Source organism: Pleurodeles waltl, chromosome 7 (genome assembly GCF_031143425.1).
Source record: "Pleurodeles waltl isolate 20211129_DDA chromosome 7, aPleWal1.hap1.20221129, whole genome shotgun sequence".
NCBI lineage: Eukaryota > Metazoa > Chordata > Amphibia > Caudata > Salamandridae > Pleurodeles > Pleurodeles waltl.
Genome location: NC_090446.1, coordinates 1,381,662,634 through 1,381,687,573, shown reverse-complemented (window position 1 = coordinate 1,381,687,573; position 24,940 = coordinate 1,381,662,634). Strand labels below are relative to the sequence as shown.

Sequence of the window (24,940 nt, the reverse complement as noted above, 5' to 3'; positions counted from 1 at the left end):
AGGTACACCTGAGCTCAATATGACAGGGCTACTTGGGAGGACACACACAATCAGGAGCCTACCTTCCTAGCTGAGGTAGACCTGCCACGATTGTCGCTGGAGGGCAGAGCTATACTGGAGAAGCCCATTATCCAAGAGGAGCTCATAGCCACCATAAAAACAATTGAATACCATGAAATCTCCTGACTGATTTCGGTCAAGAACTCGCACCCCCATGTCCGCAGCACCACCCTGCTGTGTCCGTGTCCCTGACCCTTGCCCACGCTGCTGCTAGCGTGTTCGAGGCCCTCCTCCACCCGCAGGCATCCCCTGCGCCTCATCCCTGGTGTCTAGTGGGCTTCTGGTAAGCATCGCTAGACTCGTGTGCATTGTGCCGTTTTCACCGTATTTGTGACTGTATTCTGTATTCTGTGCCTTGCTTTTTTGTGCTTCTTTGACTCCATTTGTGCCTTCTTAGACTGTTGTAATCCGCTTTTTGCCCCTTGTGCGCTCCCCCCTGCCGCTTGTCGCTAGACTCGTGTGCATTGTGCCGTTTTTCGCCGTATTTGCGACTGTATTCTGTGCCTTGCTTTTTTGTGCTTTTTGCTTCCAATTGTGCCTTTTTAGTTTGCTGTATTCTGCTTTTCGCCCCTTGTGCGCTCCCCCCTTGCCGCTTTCTCCCTGCGGCCCGCCCCCCTCGCACCCCCATTTGCCGCTCCCTCCCAGCTGCTCCTCCCTCCCCCCTTAATGGCTGGCGCTGCGCGTCGAGGGTGAGCGACCTCTGACCTGATTTCGGTCAAGAGCTCGCACCCCCACGTCCGCAGCACCACCCTGCTGTGTCAGTGTCCCTGCTCCTCGCCCACGCTGCTGCTAGCGTGTTCGAGGACCTCCTCCACCCGCAGGCATCCCCTGCGCCTCATCCCTGGTGTCTAGTGGGCTTCTGGTAAGCGTCGCTAGACTCGTGTGCATTGTGCCGTTTTCATAGTATTTGTGACTGTATTCTGTGCCTTGCTTTTTTGTGCTTCTTTGCCTCCATTTGTGCCTTCTTAGACTGTTGTAATCCGCTTTTTGCCCCTTGTGCGCTCCCCCCTGCCGCTTGTCGCTAGACTCGTCTGCATTGTGCCATTTTTCGCCGTATTTGCGACTGTATTCTGTGCCTTGCTTTTTTGTGCTTTTGCTTCCAATTGTGCCTTTTTAGTTTGCTGTATTCCGCTTTTCGCCCCTTGTGCGCTCCCCCTTGCTGCTTTTCCCTGCTGCTGCCTCCCTGCGGCCCCGCCCCCCTCGCGCCCCCACCCGCCTCCCAGCTGCTCCTCCCTGCCCCCTCCCTTCTTAATGGCTGGCGCTGTGCATCCGCGCAGCAGCGCGCGCCAGAGGCAAGCCCGTCTGCGCCCGTCCGCGCCTGGACCGCGCCCAGCGCCAACCCCCCTGGTCCGCACGCCCCCCGCACCACCAACCGTCGCTACTCGGCCAACCAACTCAGCGCCCTCAACCCCGGCCGCTCCACAACATGTTATCAGTCATCTCCAAAGAACACCAAGGGACCTTTCTCCTGCCTCGCCTGCAACTTCACCTGCGACAGAACAAGGAAACCTGCCACAACCGCAACAAACCACCTCCACTGCATACTCCTCAACACACGCTCCGCACGCAAGCACGCCATCAAGCTCTGGAACCTGCTCGACACCACCGCCCCAGACGTAGCCTTCCTGACCGAAACCTGGTGGAACGACTCCTCAGCACCTGACATCGCCATAGCCATAGCCATCCCAGACGGCTACAAGATCACCAGAAGAGATCGCCCCCAACGGAATCGGAGGAGGAATAGCCATCGCCCACAAATCCACCCTCAAAATCCACACCCACACGGGCGACACTCTCAAGACCGCCGAACACCTACACTTCCGGATCCACACTGACCCCAACACCACCCTCAGGGGAACGCTCATCTACCGACCCCCAGGACCACGAGCACCCTTCAGCGACTCCATTGTCGACCTCACGAGCACCCACGCGCTCACCTCTACGGACTACATCCCCCTTGGAGACCTCAATTTCCACTTGGAGAACAACAACGATGCCGCCAACACCACATCCCTGATCGACAACCTCTCCAACCTCGGCCTCAGACAACTGGTCAACACACTCACCCACATCGCCGGCCACACGCTTGACCCGATCTTCTCCGCAAGCAACCACGTCACCTTTAGCCACACCACCGAACTCCACTGGACCGACCACCACTGCATCCACTTCACATTCAAGAAGCACATCGAACACCATCGCACCCAACTACCATCACACCGCCGCTGGAGCAAAGTCACCGAAGACCAACTGACCAGCACCCTCGCCCAGAACCCGCCCACCGACTCCACCGACCCAGACACCGCCGCACTCAAACTACGTCAGTGGATCAACGACTGCGCCAACACCCTCGCACCACTCAAGAGATCAACCGACAACCAAGAAAAGAAAAAAGCCGCCTGGTTCACTGACGAACTCCTCACCTCCAAACGCGTCTGCCAGAAACTAAAGAAGAAATGGCTCCTCGAACACACACCCGACAGCCTTGCAGCCCACAAGGAGGCCACCCGCAAGCACCACCACTTAATCAGACTCGCCAAACGATCCCACTTCACAGAACGCCTGAACAACAACGCACACGACAGCAAAGAACTTTTTTGCATTGTAAAAGAGCTCTCCAGCGCCAACGACATCCCACCATCCCAAGAACTCTGCGACGCCCTGTCCACCTTCTTCTACCAGAAGATCGCCGACATCCACGACAGCCTCAACACCACGCCTCCATCAGACGCCACCCCGACAACTCCACCTGCGCCAACCGCCTGGACCCACGTAGACGACACTGAAACTCGCAAGATCATGAACTCCATCCACTCAGGATCCCCTTCAGACCCATGCCCTCAGCACGTTTACAACAAAGCCGTCTCCACCATCGCCCCCCAACTTCGAAAGGCCATCAACCTATCCTTCGACACCGCAACTTTCCCGGAAAGCTGGAAGCACGCCGAAATCCACGCCCTCCTCAAGAAACCTAAGGCAGACCCCAACGACCTCAAAAACGTCCGTCCGATCTCCCTCCTCCCCTTCCCGGCGAAGGTCACCGAAATGATCGTCAACGCTCAGCTTACCCAGCACCTCGAGAACAACTCCATCCTGGACCCCTCCCAGTCCGGTTTCAGACGTAACCACAGCACCGAGACTGCTCTCCTAGCTGCCACAGATGACATCAGACAGCAAATGGGCAACGGCGAAACATCATCCCTCATCCTCTTGGACCTATCCGCAGCCTTCGACAGTTTGCCACCACACCCTATTAACACGCCTCCACGAAGTCGGAATACAAGAAAAAGGCCTCAACTGTATCTCCTCATTCCTCTCCGGCAGAACCCAGAGAGTCCGACTCCCACCCTTCCGCTCCAAAGCCACCAACATCATCTGCGGCGTACCCCAAGGATCCTCACTAAGCCCGACGCTGTTCAACATCTACATGGCCCCCCTCGCACAACTGGCCCGTCTGCACAACCTCAACATTCTCTCTTACGCCGACGACACCCAGCTCATCATCTCTCTCACCAAAGACCCACACACCGCCAAAGCCAACCTCCACGAGGGAATGAAGTCCATCGCCAAGTGGATGAGAAATAGCGACCTGAAGTTGAACTCCGACAAGACGGAAGTCCTCATCCTCGGACGCACCCCCTCAGCCTGGGACGACTCCTGGTGGCCCACCGCGCTGGGACCCCCGCCAACGCCAGCCAACCACGCAACCTGGGTTTCGTCCTCGACTCCGCCCTCACCATGTCCAAGCAGGTCAACGCAGTTTCCTCCTCCTGCTACAACACCCTCCGCTTGCTCCCGACGGAAACCAGAAGAACGGTGACCCAGGCCCTCGTCAGCAGTAGACTAGACTACGGCAACGCACTCTACACAGGCATCCCAGCAAAAGACATCCGACGCCTCCAACGCATCCAAAACGCCTCCGCCCGACTGGTCCTCGACGTCCCCCGCCGCTACCACATCTCCCACCACCTGAAAGACCTCCACTGGCTTCCTGTGGACAAGAGGATCACCTTCAAGCTCCTCACCCACGCCCACAAAGCACTCCACAACGCCGGACCAGCCTACCTGAACAACAGACTCAACTTCTACGTCCCCTCCCGCCAACTCCACTCCGCTCCGCCAACCTCGCCCTCGCCGTCGTTCCCCGCATCCAGCGCAAAACCTCCGGTGGCAGATCCTTCTCCTACCTTGCCGCCAAGACCTGGAACACCCTCCCGCCCTCCCTGCGGCAGACCCAGGACCTTCTCACCTTCAGGAGACTTCTCAAGACCTGGCTCTTCGACCAGTAGCAGCACCCCTCCCCCCCTTCCAGCGCCTTGAAACCCTAACGGGTACGTAGTGCGCTCTACAAATGTTATGATTGATTGATTGATTGACTGTGATGGCCTTCCAGCTGAATTTTATAAAAAATACGCAGACCAGGTGGAGAAGCTGCAGGAAGTAGATCAAGAGGCCCCTCAGTGGGGCTCTTTGCCCGAGTCTATGCGTGAAGCCCTTATAAGTTTTCTTCCCAAACCTAGGAAAGACCCATTGTATGCCTCCTCCTATAGGCTGATATCCCTTTTAAATGTGGATGTAAAAATTCTCAGTGAAATGATCGGCAGCACGTTTGCTACCATATCTGTCCACATTGATGCACTCTCACCAATGCAGTTTTATTCCAAGGAGGAGTACTATGCACAATCTCCGCCGGTTGTCACATGTGTACCACGCTACACACGAAGACAGGGCGATTGGGCCCTGGCCCTCTTGGATATGCAACAAGGTTTTGATTTTGTAGATTGGGAGTACCTCTGGGAGGCTGAGGAAAATGGGCCTTGGCTTACGATATACTGACTAGATCAAACTTCTATTTATTGACCCGGAAGCCAGGGTACATACAGAGGGACTGGCATCTAGTAAATTCTCATTATTGAGGGGTATGTGTCAGGGCTGCCCCGTCATCCCTCTAATTTGCCCTAGCTATGGAGCCGTTGGCAGTGATGATGAGAAATGCACTGAAACCAAGGGGAATTGGGGGTGGGGTACACAACCTATGTGATATCTCTATGAGCGGACAATGTCCTGGTGTCTCTTCGGAATCCTGAATATTCAATCTCTATGCTATTAAACATCCTACAGTGGTTCTGGGACACCTCAGGTCTGAGAATTAATACAACAAAACCTCAGCTCTTACCCTTGGGACACGTGGCTGCTGTAGCGCCTGAGGCTCGCCCCATAGTGGACGTCCCATGGGTATCAGAGGGGGTCCAGTATCTAACAATCCGACTGGCTCATACGGACTAGACTTTCCTGGATCTTAATTTTGGCTGAGTGCTGGAAGGTGTTCGAGCATCGGTTTGGTTTTGGAGGGAACTTCCTTCGTCTCTGATGGGCAAAGCGGCAATCATAAAAATGGTAGTACTCCCTAGATGCCTATATGCATTGCAGAATAAGTTCAATGACATCCCCAGGCATTATTTTAATGAGTTAGATCCTTGATCTCATGTGGACTAACAAGTGGAACTAAATTAGCTTACCTATGCTTCAACAGACTTAGGAGCAGGGGGTTGGGAGGGTGGGCGTGAGACTGAGGTTCCACATCTAGAACTCTAGTACGTGGCAGCACATCTGCAACTTGCTGTCCCATTGGATGGACCCAAATGACAGCTGGGAAAAACAGTTGCTGAAGGGATCCCATGGGGACCACTCGCTACCCACTATGCTCATGGGGGGTTGGGCTGAGTCTGCCACCACATACACCCTATGAAAAAGGGTTGATGTGTGCTTGGTGACATACTTGGGGAGGGGGGGGGGGGGGGGAGGAGGGTCGCAATTCATAACTTGAGATGACACATTCGACTCCCTTTGCACTAGACAGGAGGCAATATCAGCAATATATCAAGTTATCACCAACAGACCAGGAAATTTGGCCATACTTTCTGGGGGAACTGTTACTTTCACATACGTTAATGTCACTCCTGTCTCTTGTGGGCGGGCGCAGGCTGATCTCCCATATGTACCAAGCACTTCAAGAAGACATGCCTAAGCGGATACCAAAGGCATGTGCTAAGTTTGAGGCGGTTCTGGGGGAACTCCTGCCAGCTAAACAATGGAAGAAAATTCATGATGGTGCGCAAACGGTTAGCTTGAAAGCTTGATTCAAATTAATTCAATACAACTTTATCCACCAGGCCTACTTCTCACCAAAAACAGTGCACTACATTTATGAAAACAGACCAGATAGGTGCAGTAAAAGCAGAGGCCCTGCAGCGAACTTTATACATGTGGTATGGCGCTGCTCGTTCCTTGCACCGTACTGGTCGAGGGTGGTGTTGGGGTCTCAAAGCGGCTGCAGGGTGGGATCTACACCTTAATCCACAGGCTGTTCTGCTGAGCTTGATTCCAGCCCACACAAAATAGGAAACTGAGTAGAAAATTACTTCTATTGGGTCTCGTACTTGCAAAACGCCACATTGCCATAAAGTGGTTGGAAGCTGCTCTCCCGATTCACTGACTGGCTCCAGGATTTATCGGAATGGGTTGTAGCGCAGGAGGCACGGCTGAAGCATCATGTAAGATGTGATGAGAAGGTGGAAGATGATCTGACCGCATGGATGGCAATGCTGGCTGACTTACAGAATAATCAGGGGAATGATGAAGATGCGGGAGAAGTGCCGGGTGTGGATGCGATGTTGCAGCCATAGAATGCACTGGACTATAGCACACTGGTATTAAGGTAATAGGGAAGCCACGTGATCCTGATATTGCATATGGGAGAAGCGGGAGAATAGGCAGTGAACGAGGCGCCAGTGGCACAGTACTGGAAACGAAAGACACTGCCTATGGCCTTGAGGGAGTGTCGAAAGAACAGCAGTATCTATGTTATACTAACAGCAAGCAAGACGGGGAAGGGAGGTAAGAGCAGCAAGCAAGACGGGGAAGGGAGGTGGGGAATGTTTTTAATGTTGCCATTGTTTCTTTTAATTGTTGTACACAAAATTGTAGAGGATTTATGCAGGATTTATGCTGTTTTTTCATTTCCTTGTGAAAAAAAAACAAAAAAAGAATATACAAAAAAAAAAAAAAAAAAAAAAGAAGACGTAACAAGTTTAATCCTGATACCCTTTCTGGTCCAACAAAGAATTGACAAGTGAGAAAGACCTTGTGTGGCTCAAAGGTATAGCAGCCATGTTTGACCAAGGACAAGGGCAGGGTGCAGATTAATTCAAGGATCAGTACAACAAGTCTGATAATTTATTCCTGATGTAAGTGTATGCAATTTCAAATTTGGGAATGGAAATATAGGGAATACTGCCTCCAAAGGTCATAAAACATACATGTGAATAAGTAAATATACAACAACAAACTTAGTGCAAATCCTTGGTTCAGGTCAATTGACAGAGAAGATAGCAGGTGCTGTTGATGCTCATCGCCATAACGTTAGCAAACAATTACACCATGAGCCCCTTCAGCTCCACACAGAAAGGGCAGAACAAAAAGGATTGTTGCCAAGAGTGATTATGGACTATTCCTGCCTCTTTGATTACATGTGAGAGGAAGGTAACTTACTGATGTGAGAACAAAAGAGGCTAATGAAACACAAACTGACTGCTTCAAATGAAGGCTTGGGTCACACGCTGGTTATGGTATGGGAGGACAGGTGCTGAAGAGACACAGCAGAAAAGAGATTGGAAAAAACAGTGCTCTTTGGTTCAAATATATGAATTTGACATGATCGTGCACCCCATCCTTATCAGACACCTATACAAGATAGGCAATCCAAGGACCCATTTTCCACTTGATCTGTTCCTTCTTAAAAGACTCCCAATACAAGAAAAAAGTACACTGCCTGCATGACCAAAGTCGCTAACTGGATGAAAGCCAAATTCCTCAAGCTCTAAACCGACAAGACAAAAGTAGTGATCTTCGGCAAAAACACCTCACAATGTGCAAAACTCTAACCCACAAACAGAACACACACAAGGACCCTCAAAATAATCATTCAGCAACACTTCAATGCCATCACAGCATCTTGCTTCCTCACCCTGGAAATGCTGAGGAAGCAACACTAGAAAAACGGTCACTCTTGCCCTAGTCACCAGCAAGTTGGACTATGGGAACACCCTGTATGCAGGACCACCAGGCAACTCTTTGGAAACTACAAACCATCCCGGAATCGGCAGCCAGCATCATCTTCAATCTTGCACACAGAACTAACATCACACCAAACCTCAGGGAACTCCACTAACTGCAAATACACAACTGTCAGCAATTAAAACTCCACACCCCACACATTCGAAAACACCACACAACTTAGGCCCCACCTACCTGAAGTTGCATCTCATCCACCACCCACCCACCCACTTCCACTCATGAGGACACCTACTCACACAAATCCCATGCATACACAGAACCAGAGAGGACAACAAGAGTTATTTTAGATCGCTCCTAAAGCGTGGAATGGCCTCCCACTCCACATCAGAGCTTCCTCCTCTGTTTTTGAATTTGGCAAGAAGCTGGAGACCTAACTTTCAATTAACCAACCTACCACAGGCAGGGTTAGACACACACTTGTTCAGCACCAGGACACCCTTGCGGGCAATATTGCGTTTTACAAATACAATAAACATAACATTTGATATGACATAGTGGCTGATCCCCTGAAATATATTCTTTTTACACCAGTCCTTAAGACACCAGTGGCAAACCAGACATTCATGGCTCATCACTACCTGACCTCCACATTAACATCTCCAACAAAGAAATGGAAATGGAGGTAATGAGAACTTCCAGTTTGTGTGGAACTTAACAACCTCTTTCATAATCACCTGTCCAGATTGTCGTCCAAGTGGAACATTAAATCTGCCACTGCAAACATCGGAGAAGCACTCATGCTATCCCAGTACGAATGTACCAATTCAGCCTTAAAATTCCTAGGTGATTTTAATAAAGAGGACAATGAGATACTACTGTCAAAGCTGAAATAATGGACAGTATGCCCAGCAATGCACTGGAGTGGATCTGAAACCTTTATTTATTTACGTATTCATGAGTTCTATGAAGTGTTGTATGTCACTTTATAGTTACTTCAGAACATCAGCGGGGAAACAAACAGCTGTATTATGAAAGGAGGTGAGGATACAGACTAATGAGGAGGGAGGTACCCCTGTCTGATGTTCTTTGATAGCAAACCCAGATTATGATACAAATCTACATATTTAGTTTTTACACGTTCCTTGAACCGCCTGTAGGTTTGTTTGGTTCTCAAGAGAGGGTTGAGGGTGTTTCACAGGCAGGGACCCATCCACTCACAGGAATATACCCCCATGTTTTTTCCTCTTGAATGACCAGCACTTTTGTCTCAAGTGGGTGTAGTGTGGAGCAAGCTTTGATAGGTGTTTTAGGTCTTTGCTTTAAGGACACTGCCGAGACCCTGACTTTATCATGGCTTTTACTGTGAGTCAAAGATCTTTGAGGACAAGCTTGATAAGATAATGTTTGCAAAGCTTTAGGCACATTCTAGTTGCCTGGCTCTGGAGCATGTGTAAACTGGCTATGGATCACCTACGGAGACCAGCATGAATGATACTGCAAAAATCCAGGCCTGTAATTAGCTTTTTGTCTGTCATTTCTACCTGATGTCCAGTGTGGAGAAGGGGAAGAATCTTTCAAAGCAGAGTGGCCTGGTGAGTGATAATCTTGATTACTGCATTGACTAAAATAATGAATGAAAGTTCTGAATTAAAAATCGTCTCCATATTTCTAGTGTTTAGGGTGGTGCGATTAAGGAGGAGTTCCAAGACCTAAAGGCCAATCTAATGATTGCAGGTTAGGCTTGTTGTCTCCCACAACAAAAGTTTCAGTTAATCAGCATGTGGTCCAAGAACGAGTTGGTGGTGGTATTTGGGTTATTCCCACACCCAAAGTGGATTTCTGGATCAACAGTGTATATTTAGTTGTTCATTAGGTAGTGTACTGCTCAAGTAGCAGCAGTAGAGAACAGAAGTATATGTTGAACAGGAGCAGGAAGGATGATGCTTGGGTACTGGTTGCATATAAATGACTGAACAGGCCCAGATCCTGATTTTCTAGCTGCGATTGGAGAGAAAAGTTTGGGTCCAGGGCAGAGCAAGACACAGTATGCTCATTCATTGCTCCAACCTGACAAATTATGAAAGGACAAAAAGGACAATGAAGCTGAAGCAAGCAACATCATAATATAAAAAAGGCAATAAGAACTGCAAAGGCTACCTACATTCAGGAGAAGATATCTAAAACCAGCAACTTATTTGAATCCTTGCTATCTGAATTTAGTAGTAAAGGACCAGAAAACCTTCAGACGAACAACAGAAAAATGAAGAGTTACTATCACTCTTCCAAAATGAGGCAACCACAATCAGCATGTCAAAAACTCGGAGAATACAGGAAACCACCTAGAAAATATAGACTGAAGACCTTCTAAGAAATCATGAAACAACTGTGACCAAATAATTATCACATAGATCTGATCAAAGCCCATATCATAAAATCAAACTCTTATTGGGGAAACATTTTCAACATGTCCTTAAGACACAACACATATGTACGCCAAATGAAATCTGGGTGGATAACACCAATATTGAAGAAGTCTGACCTAGAAAAGATAAACAGTTATAGATCAATAACCAATTTACAGTGGCTCAGAAAAATCTCTGCGAAATGTATAACCATGCTACTCAAGGAATACTTGGCCACTAATGCCCGTCTTGATGGTGACAAATTTGGTTTTAGAAAAGGCTTCAGCACAGAGACAGCAATGCTGAAAGTACTTGATATCAAAATAATGCTGGCTGAAGGTAAAACCTTCCTGCTAGTCCTATTGAATTTATCATCCATATTTGATACAACACATAAAATATTACTGAATGCCCTAGGTCACAGAATGGGCCTCCACCATTAATTTTACAACTGGTTTATATCCTTTCTTACCATCAGAAGGCAGCTGGTAAAAATAAGCAAACATATCAGAAATAAAAACATGCTTTAAACAGTTCCAAAAGGTTTTATATTATCTCCAGCAACCTTTATGTTGAACATGCAGACAATTCAAAGATAAGAGTAAAAACGCATCAATATTTTGATGATACACAATTATTTCTGAATCTCACCTCAATCCAAGACAAGATATCACTCCTTAAGAAACTACAAAAATGGATGAACAGAAAATTTCCAAATGTTCATCCGCAGTAAACAAAATTCATGCTGATCTTGCTAAAATGCAACAATAAAGGTGAGTCCAAAACTAATACGATAACTCAAATTAGACAGTTTGACACCTACTCTGACTACAACTGTCACTAATTACTGGTCTTGGTTCCCTCTGCAGGGCAACCCCCAAACATCACCTTATCCCCTCTTGTTTTGCTGGATTTGTTTTTGTTGGCCTTAAGACTGTGTATTTTACCACTGCTAACCAGTGCTAAAAAGCTTGTGCTCACTCCCTAAAACACTGTAAAACTGGCTTGCAACTGACATGTTTCTTTTACTTACACGTCCCTGGTAAGGTGGTACACCAAATACTTTGGAGTATCAAATGCTACCAGTGGGACTGCAACACTCATTGTGACATCCACTTAAGTACCCCTTATGAACATGTTCCAGGCCTGCCATTGCAGACTGTGTGCAGTTCTAAACTGCCATTTCGACTTGGCAAAAAACCCTTGCCAGGCCTAATACTCCTTATTTAATATATGTAAATCACCCCTAAAGTAGGCAGCAGCAGTCCATAGGGCAGGGTTTATTTTATTTAAAAAGTTGGACATGCACTTTTAAGTTTTACATTTCCCAACAGTGAACAAGCGGTAAATTTGTTTGGGAGTAGATTGAAATGTCATGTTTGGTGTCTAGGGAATCGTAATTTAAAATCTTCTTTGATGGTAAAATTGGATTTAAAGTCACAATTCTGAAAATGACACTTTTAGAAAGTTTGCATTTTCCTGTCCTAAACAATTGATGCCTGCAGCATAGTTCCTGGGTCACATAACTAGGTGTAGTTGACCTTTGTGTATTCCACCTAGCACCAATAGAGTGATGGTGTTGATGGGATGGGCCATCCTAGGAGGATGAGGGGGGCAGAGCATGCACATCTCTCTTGCATTTCAAAGACATTGCGTCAGCTCACACACAGAGAATTTCACACTAGCCTATTGTGACTGCAGACAACTTGGAACTAGGACAGGGAGGCAGAAAATTCCAGACATTTCTGTAGGGGTGAAAACCCCGGACATTTGTTCCACTTCAAAGCTGGCAGCAGGTATAACATTAGGACCAACAGACCCACTTTTCAGTTCACTTCTGGACCGAAGGAAGGTCTCTCAGTGGACTTATCTGCTGCCTGTGGCCTGCTGTGTACTTCGAGGACTGCCACGTTGCAGCAAGAGGATTGCCCTGCTCCCCAAAGCCTGCCTTTTGCCCTTAAAGGAATGCCCTCCTGCTTGCAACCTGCTTTTCTGCATGAACCTCAGACGTCCAGAGTGACACTAAGGGGTAGTTTGCTGGCCTCCTGATCAGGCCCTCAGGGACAGAAAAGGAACCAACTAGCTTGAACCCGTACCTGGACCCTGCCTGAATACGTCCTGCCCCTCCACATGGCATCCCTTCACCCCTGAACCCCTGGAAGTGGTGCTAAATGCGCCCACATAGGCTAAACCTAAAACCTGCGACTAAGAAACTTTTCTGGCAAAAAGTGCTTTGAGAACAGAGAGGAGCCTGGGACCTACTTGATCGCCAATCTGTCCAAGAAGCATCGCCAGTCGGCCTAACTTCGTAGCAGCTCCTGTTTCGTTCTTCTCAGCAACAGCAAATACAGTTCAACAGCTCCTTACAGAAGGGGGGCCCGGCCCGATGGAGCACTCAGCTACAGCCCTGTAGCTTCGTTCTGCTGGAGATTTTCGACTTACATAAAAGAGAGAGAGTAGAAATCTTCCCCATGATTTTATCCAGCAGCTCCCCAACTACAACAGACACCGCCAGCTGCCTTTCTCCCAATGAATTTTACCTTCTCATGCATTTTCTTAGTCCAAAGCTAAGTGGACACTGAGCCCAACCCCCTTTTTGTATGTAAACCGTGCTCCATTGCTGTTAGCCATAACTTTCAACTTTAGCCTGGTATCGCACTAATAGATGTCCGGGATTAGAAATGTGATCTTTTTAGGTGCCATTTTCCACTTTAACTTTATAAATTAACTGTGATTCTACTGATTGGATTTTTGTAGTTTTAGTGTCAAATAATGTAATAAAATTGACCCTATTTTTCTAAATTGGTGTGTTTTTTTTTTGTGACGTTCTGAGGTCATCTTGTCAAGGATTGTATACTGTTGCAGGCATAGGGTTTCACACCCTCAACCAAAATGTCATACACACCTGCAAGGAAATAAAAAAAAAACATTTTTCTTTCAACAAACTAGAAACAGATGCACATGCCCTGATCATCTCTGCACATAATTACCACAGGGCAACTTTTGCTGGGACCAGGACCAGCCACCTCGCCCCTATCAAAGCAGATTTCAGCACTACAGTGAAATTAGTTACATAGAAAAAGAAATTGAAACATATTACACAGTTGCTACATAATCTCCTGTGAAAGCTTGAATGAAATTCAATATTAACAGCGTGACTGACTAAGCTGTTCATCAGAATAGGCCCAACTATCTTACAAACATTTTGGCACACACTCATAGATCCAAGGAGTCCAGAGGCAAAACCATCCTACAACTAGAACCAAAGTTCTAAACAAGAAAGCAAAGAATAGATCCTCCACAGCAGCATCATCAATCATGAGGAACTCCCACCCAACCCACCTCAGACAACTACCACAGAGGCTTAAAAACATTCCTCTTCTCAAAACACTTAAACTAAGTATTATCTGATGGCTATGAAACTGATGTTCTTCTATAACCTTGTTCTCACTCAATACAAGTCAAATCAACTTACTGAACCCCAAGGCATCAAGGCACTATAGTTAGGGCCTACCATCCACAACGTCAAGTCATAGAACCATCCCACCAACTAAGCCAACACCCACTATAAGGTATAGAGCCAGGTCTTAAGTGCCTTTCTATGAGAAAAATGTTCGACAATCACAGTCAGTGATTGGCGGAGCGCATTCCAAAGTTTGGCTGTTTCAATTGAAAAGACTCCGTCTCCCAATCTCTTCTTCCAAACTCTAGGCAGGGAGACCAATATACGATCACCTGAACGGAGGTTCTGCCTGGAGTATAACAACGGAACATGTTCTTGATTCCAACAGGACTATGATGGTAAAGCGTAATGACAGTGTAAAACATGGATTTTCTATATATCAATGTTACTTGCTCAAATGAAACTGTGGAAATAATACAAGTTTTAAAAAAAATACATAATTGAGGGAATATTACATTTAACTGAACTCTCTCAAACCAAAGGCAATTCTAAGCGTCAGAGGATTCCTTTTCATGAGTGGACTCAAAATTGGCTAGTAGCCATGTCAATGCCATAACGGTTATTGGTAGAAGCCTGAATCAACCTAAGCCACAGTTAATCACTTTGAGCTGCAGCCCAGTACATTGTTTTCAGCCCTTTGTGCCACTCAAGGCAGGAACTGCCATTATGAAAATCAGACTTGTTTTCTGCTCAAATAGGGCCAGCCAGACCGAACTGCCTGGCCAGTATCTCTCTGAGCGGGATAACAGGGTCACCAAGGTGGACAGTTCCGAGTGGACTGTTCTTATAAGGGTGGGACCAAGACTGATTCACCTTTGACTGGTTTTCTGAAATGTTTCAAGTTAGAGAAAACAACAGATGGAACTGAGACAGAGTAATTACCAGTGGTTGAGAATGATTGAACCATTCCATCCATCACTCTAGTCCACAAAGTCTGCAACATCCAAAGCCTAGTGCTCTAAAGTGATTGAAAACAGACATACTGCACTTTCCAAATCTTTAAATCAATAAATCCACATTATGCCCAAGAGTAGAAAAACCAGTCCGCTTTCTGTGTATTCCACACACATGCATCTGGAATACAGATAACATTTAGCCAAGACTTTGTATAAACACACCAGGTGTCTGGGACACATGCTACAGTGGGCGCCCCGTCATTGCAGTGTGAGCGAGGCTCACTGTTCACTTATCTAAACCTAGTAAAGATTTCGGTAATTGTCAGTATCATCTTATTTTGCTTTTGTGAGAGCCTGGGTGACACCCAGATCCTCTTACCTAACCCTAGAAAGAGTTTACATGAGGTACAGTATGTTCTTATCTTTATGCAGTGATGATTCCTAGGAGGCATTGCAACACATTTTTATGTCTGTGTATGGTTCAAGACAAATATCCCTTTTCTAGTACCAGTGTGGGCATATTATAGGCTCTGCCCACATTGTCAACAAGATTAGGGTACTATAATCCTTACATAATGCCAGTTAGGATTTGGGTGAGGTGGAGGATACCCACACCTACCCAGTAATGGTGTGGGTGAGCCCAATATGAGTATGATATTTCCCATTGATAATATAAAAGTGGTCCAGGACTTCCTTACCTTTCCTTCCAGCACACTCGATATCGAAGCTCAAAACACGTAGTGGGGCGATCTTCTGCCATTCACCCTCTGCGGGGTGGCTAATGAAATCTGTCCAGCTGATGTCTACCTCGAGTTGAGAGAGAGATACCTGAGCAAATAGAGGTGGGTTATTCATTCTGATTTATTTAAACACTCTAACAATGCAGAGCCATTTTGAAACTGGCTGACAGAGCATGACAGTGAAAGTAAAGGTACATAGTTAAAGGAATTATGGCACAATACCATCAAAACTGAAGAATTGACACTTTTGTATACATTAGAGTTTACAGAGGGACACAAGCACCCATAGCTAGCTTATACGAAGGCAGACCTACACACATTGCTAGAGACCAGGAGAGCAAAATCAATGGTAGGACTACAACTTCTCCATACAAATACACTCCTTGCTTCCAAACACAAAGAGAAGAACGCTGGCATGGATGTATGTATAATTGTGTGCATTATCATGGCACAAACATATTAATTCAGAGGACTTACTATCATTGCCAGCACAAGGGAACACATGTCCATAGAAAAATAGGCATGCCTGCCAATGACTCAAACATGCCTACACAAACAAATGTGAGTACTTACAGGTATGTCTGCATACACAGCATTCTTTAAAAGGTACTATTCATCCAGTCGATGGATTCACAATACATCTCAAAGCACCAGCAAACGTCACCAACAAAGCAACATTCTAAAATGACTATTGTTGGTGATTGGTCGAGATGCATGGCTGGGTGAAGAGACTTCTTTAATGTATAGGATGGTCTATGACAATTAAACTTATCAACCCCCACATGTGTACTGTGCACAAAATCATGCTTGAATTCAGACACACGTATGCCTACATATAAGCACATGTATTCAAACATGCCTCCAACTTACCTTGCCAGGGTTATCTTTGGAGGAGTCACCGTAAGATACCTCTTCTCGCAGTCGGTACTTGCCAGCAGGAAGTTCTATCCAGTTACATCCAACAACGTCACTGTCCACCATAAATCTGCAAAACACCAGGCCGAAGTAAAGCATGGAAATGAGCTCAATGCGAAAAGAAAATAGCAGCAGATAGATTTAGTTTGTCTAGATTAAAGGAAACACACTTCAGAGACCTATACAGTGTTGGCTAAGATGGAATACCTGCCCCATAGAAACTTAAACTTTGATTAAGAGAAAACTATCCGACACGTACACATAAGAACGTATTATGTGGCCAAGAGAGTAAAGTCATCCAACAGGGAATTTATACAGTGATCAAAAGGAACCACTCGCCCCATAGGGACCAATATGTGTTAAAGATGGAATGCCTAACTTATATGGTTATATAGCGAGTGCTAGCCTTTTTCGGTGCCCCAGGGGGATTTTCTTATCTTCAAAAGTCAAAGACTACACCATAGAGGATTACACTGCACTCAGGATGAACAGCTGCCCCATAAAGAATTATACTGTGTTTAGGAGGTAACACCTGTTGCATAGAGATCCAACGTATGCTTAAGATAGAAACTCTATTAAAAAAGGTCCCGAATTCTATGCAGGAGGGAACAACAGCTACTGTTGTGATCAGGAAGGAACACCTGTCGCGTCCCAACACATAATTTATTCACTGCATAAGGAATACCTGCCACATGGGGTCCTTTTTTGTGTGCCCTGTGGGAGACTTCTGGGGACTCAAGGGTGAGCATCTGCTCTTTTGGTCTTCTATTATGTTCAAAAGGAAATACATGCCACATATGGTTATATTTTATACTCGGAAGGGAGCACCAGCCCCTGTGTTTTATTGGATTGGCATACCCTCCTGTGTGACCCAAGCAGTGCACGTGTGAGGCCACCAGGGCTTTTTACCTGATTTCAAAATCGATGTTGGCCTCATAGGCCTGGTAGCAGTGCACAGGGAAGGGTCCAACACGGAGACCCAGCTCCAGAAGTCTCTTGGCTGGCGCGATCAGTCGCTGAAGTGCCATTGTAATCTTCAAGAAAGGAATGATGCGCTTTCCATGGTATCCATAAATATCTGCAGAAATAAGAAATAATGTAGAAGAGGAGACGGGATTCTGCAGAGAGCTAGTCTTCTCCATTACCTTTAGGCAGGGGTTCACATCCAAGGATATGGTTCTGCAGTAAACGGACTGCGATCTGCATGCATGGACAATGTCTAGCACAACAGGACTAAAACCACAAGAAGCCACACAAGCACAGGAGCAAGAGCTATGTCCAGGGCCAGTGTGACAGATTCTGTGGGTCACCCATGGACCAGACTTCAGACTGTCTTCATAGAGTTCTCAGTACCAGTGGCACAGCAAGGTGGCTTGCACCTATAATTGTAGTAGTCCCCAAACTCCTGGGTCGACGCACCAATGACTGCTCAGAGCTCTATGGATAGTTCCAACCAAACTTGCCTTCTTTAGCACGAGTCAAAAACTTAACACACATTAAACTGTTTAGGTGTTTAGGGAAAGTAACCAAAATCCAGTATCACAAACAGCAACAGAAAGTCAGAAATGTGCACCTAGAGTGCAATCCAGTGGGTCAGTCATCAATGTATTGTGCATACATACACAGTTAAAGTACTTACTTCCAGCAGATGTTCTCAAGCTTACCAGCTGTCAGAGATAGATTTTTATAGGAGAGAGGTCAATGGAGACAGTTTTTTAAAAATCGTCATTTGGCAATGCAACATCTCATGCTTTCGTTCCTTCAAACATCCATCAACAAAATCTAAGCATGAATGAGAGACAACATGTTGATGCTTAAACCAAAGAAAACCAAGCTCATTCTCATTACCCCGAAACACTGGAATACAGTTGCCAGAGTTGGGGGTGGACTTGAGGAGGGGGCTTCATGGCCAGGAAGATGGCAGACTAGACGTGTGCGGTGTGAGCTCCATCTCACCCATTATCAATCCTGTTACTATTGTGTCCAGTGAAGAGCATCAGTCTCCAGGCAAGGGCATGCCTTTAGGAGTATGCAAGACTTCAGTAAACGCAATGTGCTAGGATCTGGGCCTGCTCCAGAAGCAGCCTGTAGGCGCTCAAGATGGCTGAGGCTTCAAATGCTAAAAATTGACCAGCGCAATCAACGCAGGTCACCTGCCCCCCTGGGGCTGCTGGCACTGGTAAGATGCCTAAACGCTGACACAGGAGCAACAACGGTATTGGCAGGCAGTGATTGGTAAACGGGGAGTCTGAACCGACACCAGATCCTCCGAGGGGGCGGCAGAGTAGCTTGTCATTGGGGGCTGGTTGCGTGTCCGAGAGAGAACCCTCGGCTGAAGTGTACTGATGAACCGGATGTCAAGGGCTAGGCTAGGTGAGATGGGGGTGAGGGGCAGTGCCCCGGCAATTGGAGAACCTGGAGGAGGGAGAAGGGTAGATGCCGTCTAAAAGCTACAGGCATGAGGAACCCTGCCCAAAAGAGGTGACAGGGTGGCATAAAGGGACAACTATGCAAAGGAGGACGGCGCCCTGCTATCCCAGACTTCAGGCCATGTGGAAAGAGAATACAAACCAGGGGACTTTATGTATATAGATCAGTCGGAATGAAGTAGTAGAACTTGGCAGAGCCTTAGCACCCTACGAGATTCAAGCCCGGCAGGTCGGCAGGGTGGGGCTATTTTCTCCCAAGGTACGAAGGACCAGAAAATAAATAACCGTGATCCAGTCGCTTGTGCTACCTCCAAGGGATGGGAGGCTAAGCGGCTTGGGAAACTGGCGCATGAGGTGGCACTGGAGGGAAGACTAACACCACTGACTAAGCTACATATAGGAGAGGATAGCTGCTTTGTAGTTTACATCTTGGTGAAACAGGTGAGAATAAACCTGCCCAGAAGATACTGCTTGATACACTGGGGACATGGACCCCTGCTCTCCACTACTCAAATGGCCAAAGACAAAGAACCCAGAATCACCAAACAAGGAACAATGGATACATTTACAAAAGCTATAATGCAGTATCCCAGTCAGTGGTGACTCGAGCTGGGACAGAATTACTTCCCCTGGATATGGCTACTATCTTACATGCTATGAAAAGTTTGAGGGAAGCTCTGCAACGTAAGATTGGTGAAATTGGCAGGGAGGTCATGCTGATAAGAAACAACCTCCTATACGTCGCTGAAAGGGTCACCACGGCTCAGCAGTGGACCTTGGAGCTAGAAGACACAGTTGTAGACAAAGGGGGCTGTCACCTGCCTAACCGCTACTTTCAAGGAGATGAACAATTACCTTAAACAACCTTCCTCCAATACGACAACCCTGAGTATAGTATGGACCACGGGACACGCTTTCATTTGAATAGTGGTGCATTCAGGAGTGATTACGGAACGTAATACCGTTCTTCCAGCACACAAGAAATGCAATGATACTTCACAAAACGAACATGGATAGAACTACAAACAGAATTCAGCTTCTGCTACCTCCCAACGTCCTTTCTCCCACTACTGGTCGAGTGGTGGAGGTAATAAAAACATGAAAAGGAGCTAAAGTAGGATATGTTTGACAAAAAGCAGATTTGTTTTAAAGGGTAGTACAGAAAAGGGTGACAGGCTTTTCCTATGGCAAGATGTGAACAGTTGAAGTTTTAGGTTTTCATTAATGCTTGAGTTGGAAACCAGGAAATGAGGGGTGGGGAGTGATGTCAGTAGGGAGATGGGAGGGTTGAATTGTTGCATCTTTGTGATGGTACTAATCATCCTGTTAGGTAATACAATGAGGCACCTCAAGGAAACAGAAGGGAGAGAGCAGCACAGAAGGTTCATATTGGGTAACTCAGATGCCACATGGAAAACACAAACTGTAAGATGATGTCATGAAATGTTAACAGCTTAAGAAGCAAAATTAACAGGGCTGGTGGCCCAGTACCTTAGAAGGCAAGACCTAGATTTTGGGCCCCGTCAAGGAAACACATTATTGTGGGCACAACTATAAATTATTGGGCAGGGGTCACTACGGGTCCTTGGCACACTCTGGGTTTACAATAGGGTCCATGGTATTTGCCATCCTCACAAAAAAGAATCCTCTATTCCAAACGAAAAGTTTAGATGGATCTCAATGTTTGCTCCGTAGAGGTCCAGGGACAATGGAGAAGGCAAGACATGAAGTTGTTGAGCAAGTATACCCCCTCCTAGGTTGCAAAACATGCAACTGAAAAAAATAGGAAGGTTAGTTTTGGAAGCTGATGCACACCTATATATAATTAGGAGGGACTTCAATGATATAATATTACCCAAACTAGATAAGACAGCTCAGCCAACATTCTCATCAGCTAACAAACGTCTTGCACAATTTACCTGTGCATTGGATCCTATAGATATTTGGAGACAAACACCCCAATGACCAACAGTGTTCTTACTTTTCAGGGGCACAAAGTATTCTCCCTATTGGATTATGTGTTTATATCCAATGGGGAGGCTAAACCGATTGTGAAGGTAGAATTTCAAACAAGAGGAGTTTCAGATCATTCTCTGCTAATAGTAACTATGGGGAAAGAAAGGGAAAAAGAAAACCAGAATGGAAATCTAAGTTGTGTGAACTGAAAGATCCCCAAATCATGTCCGAGATTAGAGCAGATACGAAACTATACTTTAAAGAAAATGATGGATCAGTTGAAACTCCAGAAATGCTGTGAAAGGCGTATAAAGCAGCCCTCAGAGATAAAGCACAGAGTATTATAGCCCACAAAATGAAATGCTGGTTAAAGGACATCACTCATATTGTCCTGAAAGCTGAAACTGATGCGAAAAGAATAGTCGGATATGCCACAGAATACATCACTTCAACAGCAGCTGGCAATACAGCACGACCTGTATGAAGAACAAGATTCGGCCAGCTGGTGGTTGGCATGGTTCAAGAGGGAAGAAGGGGAAAAGACGGGTGGGAGAAATAGTAGATGAAGAGGGAATAAGGTCTGACAGACCAAAGCATAGCAGGCGCATTTGCGCACTACTATTGTAAATTCTACGAACCCCATACTCGGACTGGAGAGGACAAGATTAAACAGGGTTTTTTTTTTTTTGTTTGTTTTTTTAAACATAGGATAGGTATCTAGACATTGAATTAAAAATAGAGGGATGACCTAGGAAAAGACATTACAGTTGAAGTTGTAGATACAACCTGTCACAGAAATACTGGAAAGACTTTAGGCCTCAATGGAATACCAGCAGAATTGTAAAACCTTCCTCTCTGCTGGGCCCTATTTAACATGAATAAGGAGGCCAGAGAGAAGGGAACGCACTCCCCTGACCACAGGCAGGCATTCATTACAATGAAACATAAGGGCAGGAAGGCTGAGAGATAAATATTCATCTTATCGGCCAATTTCAATGCAGAATAATGAAACCAAGATTTTGTCCACAATGTTACTAGACTTTATCAATTCTCTTATTCCCACAAGTCAGTCAGGCTCTATGCAAAGGCCTTGGAAGATTGCACAATTGCCTGGTAACCATGAATATCCAAACAGCACCCCATGTTATAATTATGTTCCACGCCAAAAAGGCCTTTGGTGCTACACATTGGTCTTTTTTATTCTTAGGTCTTCAGACATTCAAATTTGGACCAATATTTTGTAGTTTGGTCGTCTTTATTAAAAAAAAAAAAAAAACTACATTTGCAGTCAAGGTCAACAAGTCACATAGTTCTCCCCTAGGGGATCCACTTTTGCTACTGCTTTTAGACCTGACCATAGAAACCCTAACCTTTTGGTTCAGAGAGCAGGATGAGGTCAGAGGATTTCAGATGGACACCTGCCTGGTGGAGGAAAAAACTGTCACTATGCTGATGACATTTTATTGTATGTTACGACATTCGACATTGATTGCCAAAAGATTCCAGATGTTTGGCACGTATACACAAAATAAATTGGAAAAAAAAAAATTATATACCAGAACAATAGCTAGGCCCTCGAGGGTCCACTGCCCCCATCCATTGGAGTCTCTTCAGAGGACATTAAATATTTGGGAATTTTTGGTAATTTAAAACATAGTATTAGAGAATGTCAAGCGGACGTGGTTAGTTGAAGAACTCTCCTTACATTAATGGGTAGAGCAGGAATTTTAAAACATCGCCCTGCAGACGTGCAGAAACCACCCTACTCAATACCAGAGGAGCGTTTTACCAAAATCGCTAAATTAATTAGAACTCTTAAGTTGGAGACTCACACCTCCTTCCTCTTACAATACGCTGCCTGGGCTGGATGTTAGCTCCTTCGCATTCATCCCAATTCGCTGACCATGGTGATCACACAGTTTCAGCAAAGAGAGATTCTGCAGCCCTCTCCTGTGATTACAAAAGGTCATGGCTGAAGGTGACTGCTTCTGCCCCTTTTCTGGAATAGGCTACAGTGCGAGAATACTCGTGCCCCCCCCCCTTTGCCCCTGCCAGAAATGGCTGCCAAGCACCCTCTCCCACACACTATTGTTTATGTAGGACCTAGACTACAGGACACCGCTTCAGCATCTCTTATGACTGACAGGTCATTCCGGCAGCACATACATTCACTACTGAATGGCCAGAGAGGCCACAGCTGAAGGATACTCCCTCTTTTGTAACTATGTGGGGCTCCATAGCTGGAGGATACTGTCACCTACTAGATCACTACATGTGACTATAAAGGCTTATAGATCACACAGAACCAGGTTGCAAGATGCACTTAGTCCTGTGACCAAAGAGCCAGGGGTGCAGGATACACTACTTCCTTATCCTGTAACTACAGAAAAGGCAAAGAATGGAAAATACTCAGACCCTCTCGTCTGTGACATGACTACAGGTGGTGAGACAGAGCATGCTCACTCCCACTCTGTTGTGATGATAAAGGGCTATTGCCGGAGTTAACTCAATGATGCACCTATGACCACAGATTTACATGTCTGGGGAACACTTTCTATCTTCAGTACACAAAGAGAACAGGGATTTGTAGATCACACATGAAGAATACTCTTTCCCATGTATCTAAAGAGAGCCGGAGCATTATAATATTTACCAATGGGTCAATGCTGCAATTAATTACTAACAACAGATTGTGCACTCTACATGTGCCAAATGTCACCCACTCCTGTGAATGCAGATGATCAGGACTTGGATACGCAGTCATCCCTCAAGAGACTGTGGGGCCCAGACCTCCCTCCAGCGAGTGCAGGAGGACAGGCCTGGAACAATCACGCCCTCTCCTCCGACTACAAAAATCACCTCAGCTGGAGGAGTCTAGCGCCATGCCTCCTAAGTATACAGGGTTTAGGGGTGGAGGAAACCTGCACACTCCCTCTACTACTTCAGTATGTGTAGAAGTTGAGTTGGAAAAAGACTCATTCCCTGTGTGATTTCAAAGAGGCAGAGAATACTCAATATGCACCAAATCTACTCGCTCCATCAAACCAATAGTTACATAGGCTATGTGGCTATATGAGTCAGGACTTACTCTTGCGTCTCTCACATCCTTTCCCCTCGGTCCCCTCGCCCTCATTTTCCCCTGTGGCTACAGAAGGATTCTATGATTATGGCCAGGACAACAGGGTTACTGAAGGGCTTGTTTTCTCTCTCTCTCTCCTCATTAGCTGATGCTTTTTCTCTCCACGCTGGGATTGCTCACTATCACCTTCTGGGAGTATAGTGTATCAAGCTGGAGATTTACTCCCGCCTTCTGTGACTCTAGGCAGCCAGGGCAGACAGATACTCACTCTCTTTCATGCAGATATCGACAGCCAGAACTGCCTGGGAGATGCTCTCCTTGTTGGATCTCATGTCCTTGATGACAGCGTTGTTCAGTTCTTTCTTGAAGTCACTCAAGTGCTCCTGCTTAAAGCCTGGAAAAGAAAAATATTTATGTTAGGCCGATCTTAAGTACATTCATGTATAGCACTGCTCATTCAAAGAATCAAACAACTAAACCGCGGTGCACTGAGAGGCATAGTGTGTCAAGGTTATAGACAGTGGATCTTGCAGTGGACGGAGCAGTCTCATGAATGGGGCATACCCTTATTCCATGGACAAGCGAGAATCTCTCCATATGAGAAGGAAGATCAGAATGAGGGTTACAGATTACTGGTGTCAAATCAGGCATTTATGGACAGCTATCCTACTCCAGTGTTATTAGCTTCAATTCACAGAATATTCTTAATTTAACCACTATGTGATAATGAAAACATGGCAGTTAAATATTAATTAGTGATCACATGTGGTTAATAAGTTTCTCAACGGGGTGAATGTTTATTAATATAATTTGTATCATACACATTGCATAACAATTACGTCTAGGTGCTGGCTAAAGTCAGCATTAGAGCAGAAATGGTAATTATTAAGTAGCAGAATAGGGCAAGTTTTGACATTTTGTTTT

The 24,940-nt window shown here is 46.0% G+C and overlaps 1 protein-coding gene across 2 annotated transcripts in view; it reads right to left on the bottom strand.

The window, feature by feature from the left end:
* Window positions 1-24,940, bottom strand: part of POLD1 (DNA polymerase delta 1, catalytic subunit) — a 336,382-nt gene that overhangs the window by 287,279 nt on the left and 24,163 nt on the right. For both annotated transcript variants that reach the window (XM_069200918.1, XM_069200920.1), the window contains exons 5-8: window positions 24,285-24,410; window positions 17,462-17,630; window positions 16,508-16,622; window positions 15,596-15,725 (exon numbers count right to left, since the gene is read on the bottom strand). In XM_069200918.1, coding sequence (XP_069057019.1) covers window positions 15,596-15,725; window positions 16,508-16,622; window positions 17,462-17,630; window positions 24,285-24,410 — 540 coding nt within the window. The remainder of the gene's footprint in view (window positions 1-15,595; window positions 15,726-16,507; window positions 16,623-17,461; window positions 17,631-24,284; window positions 24,411-24,940) is intronic.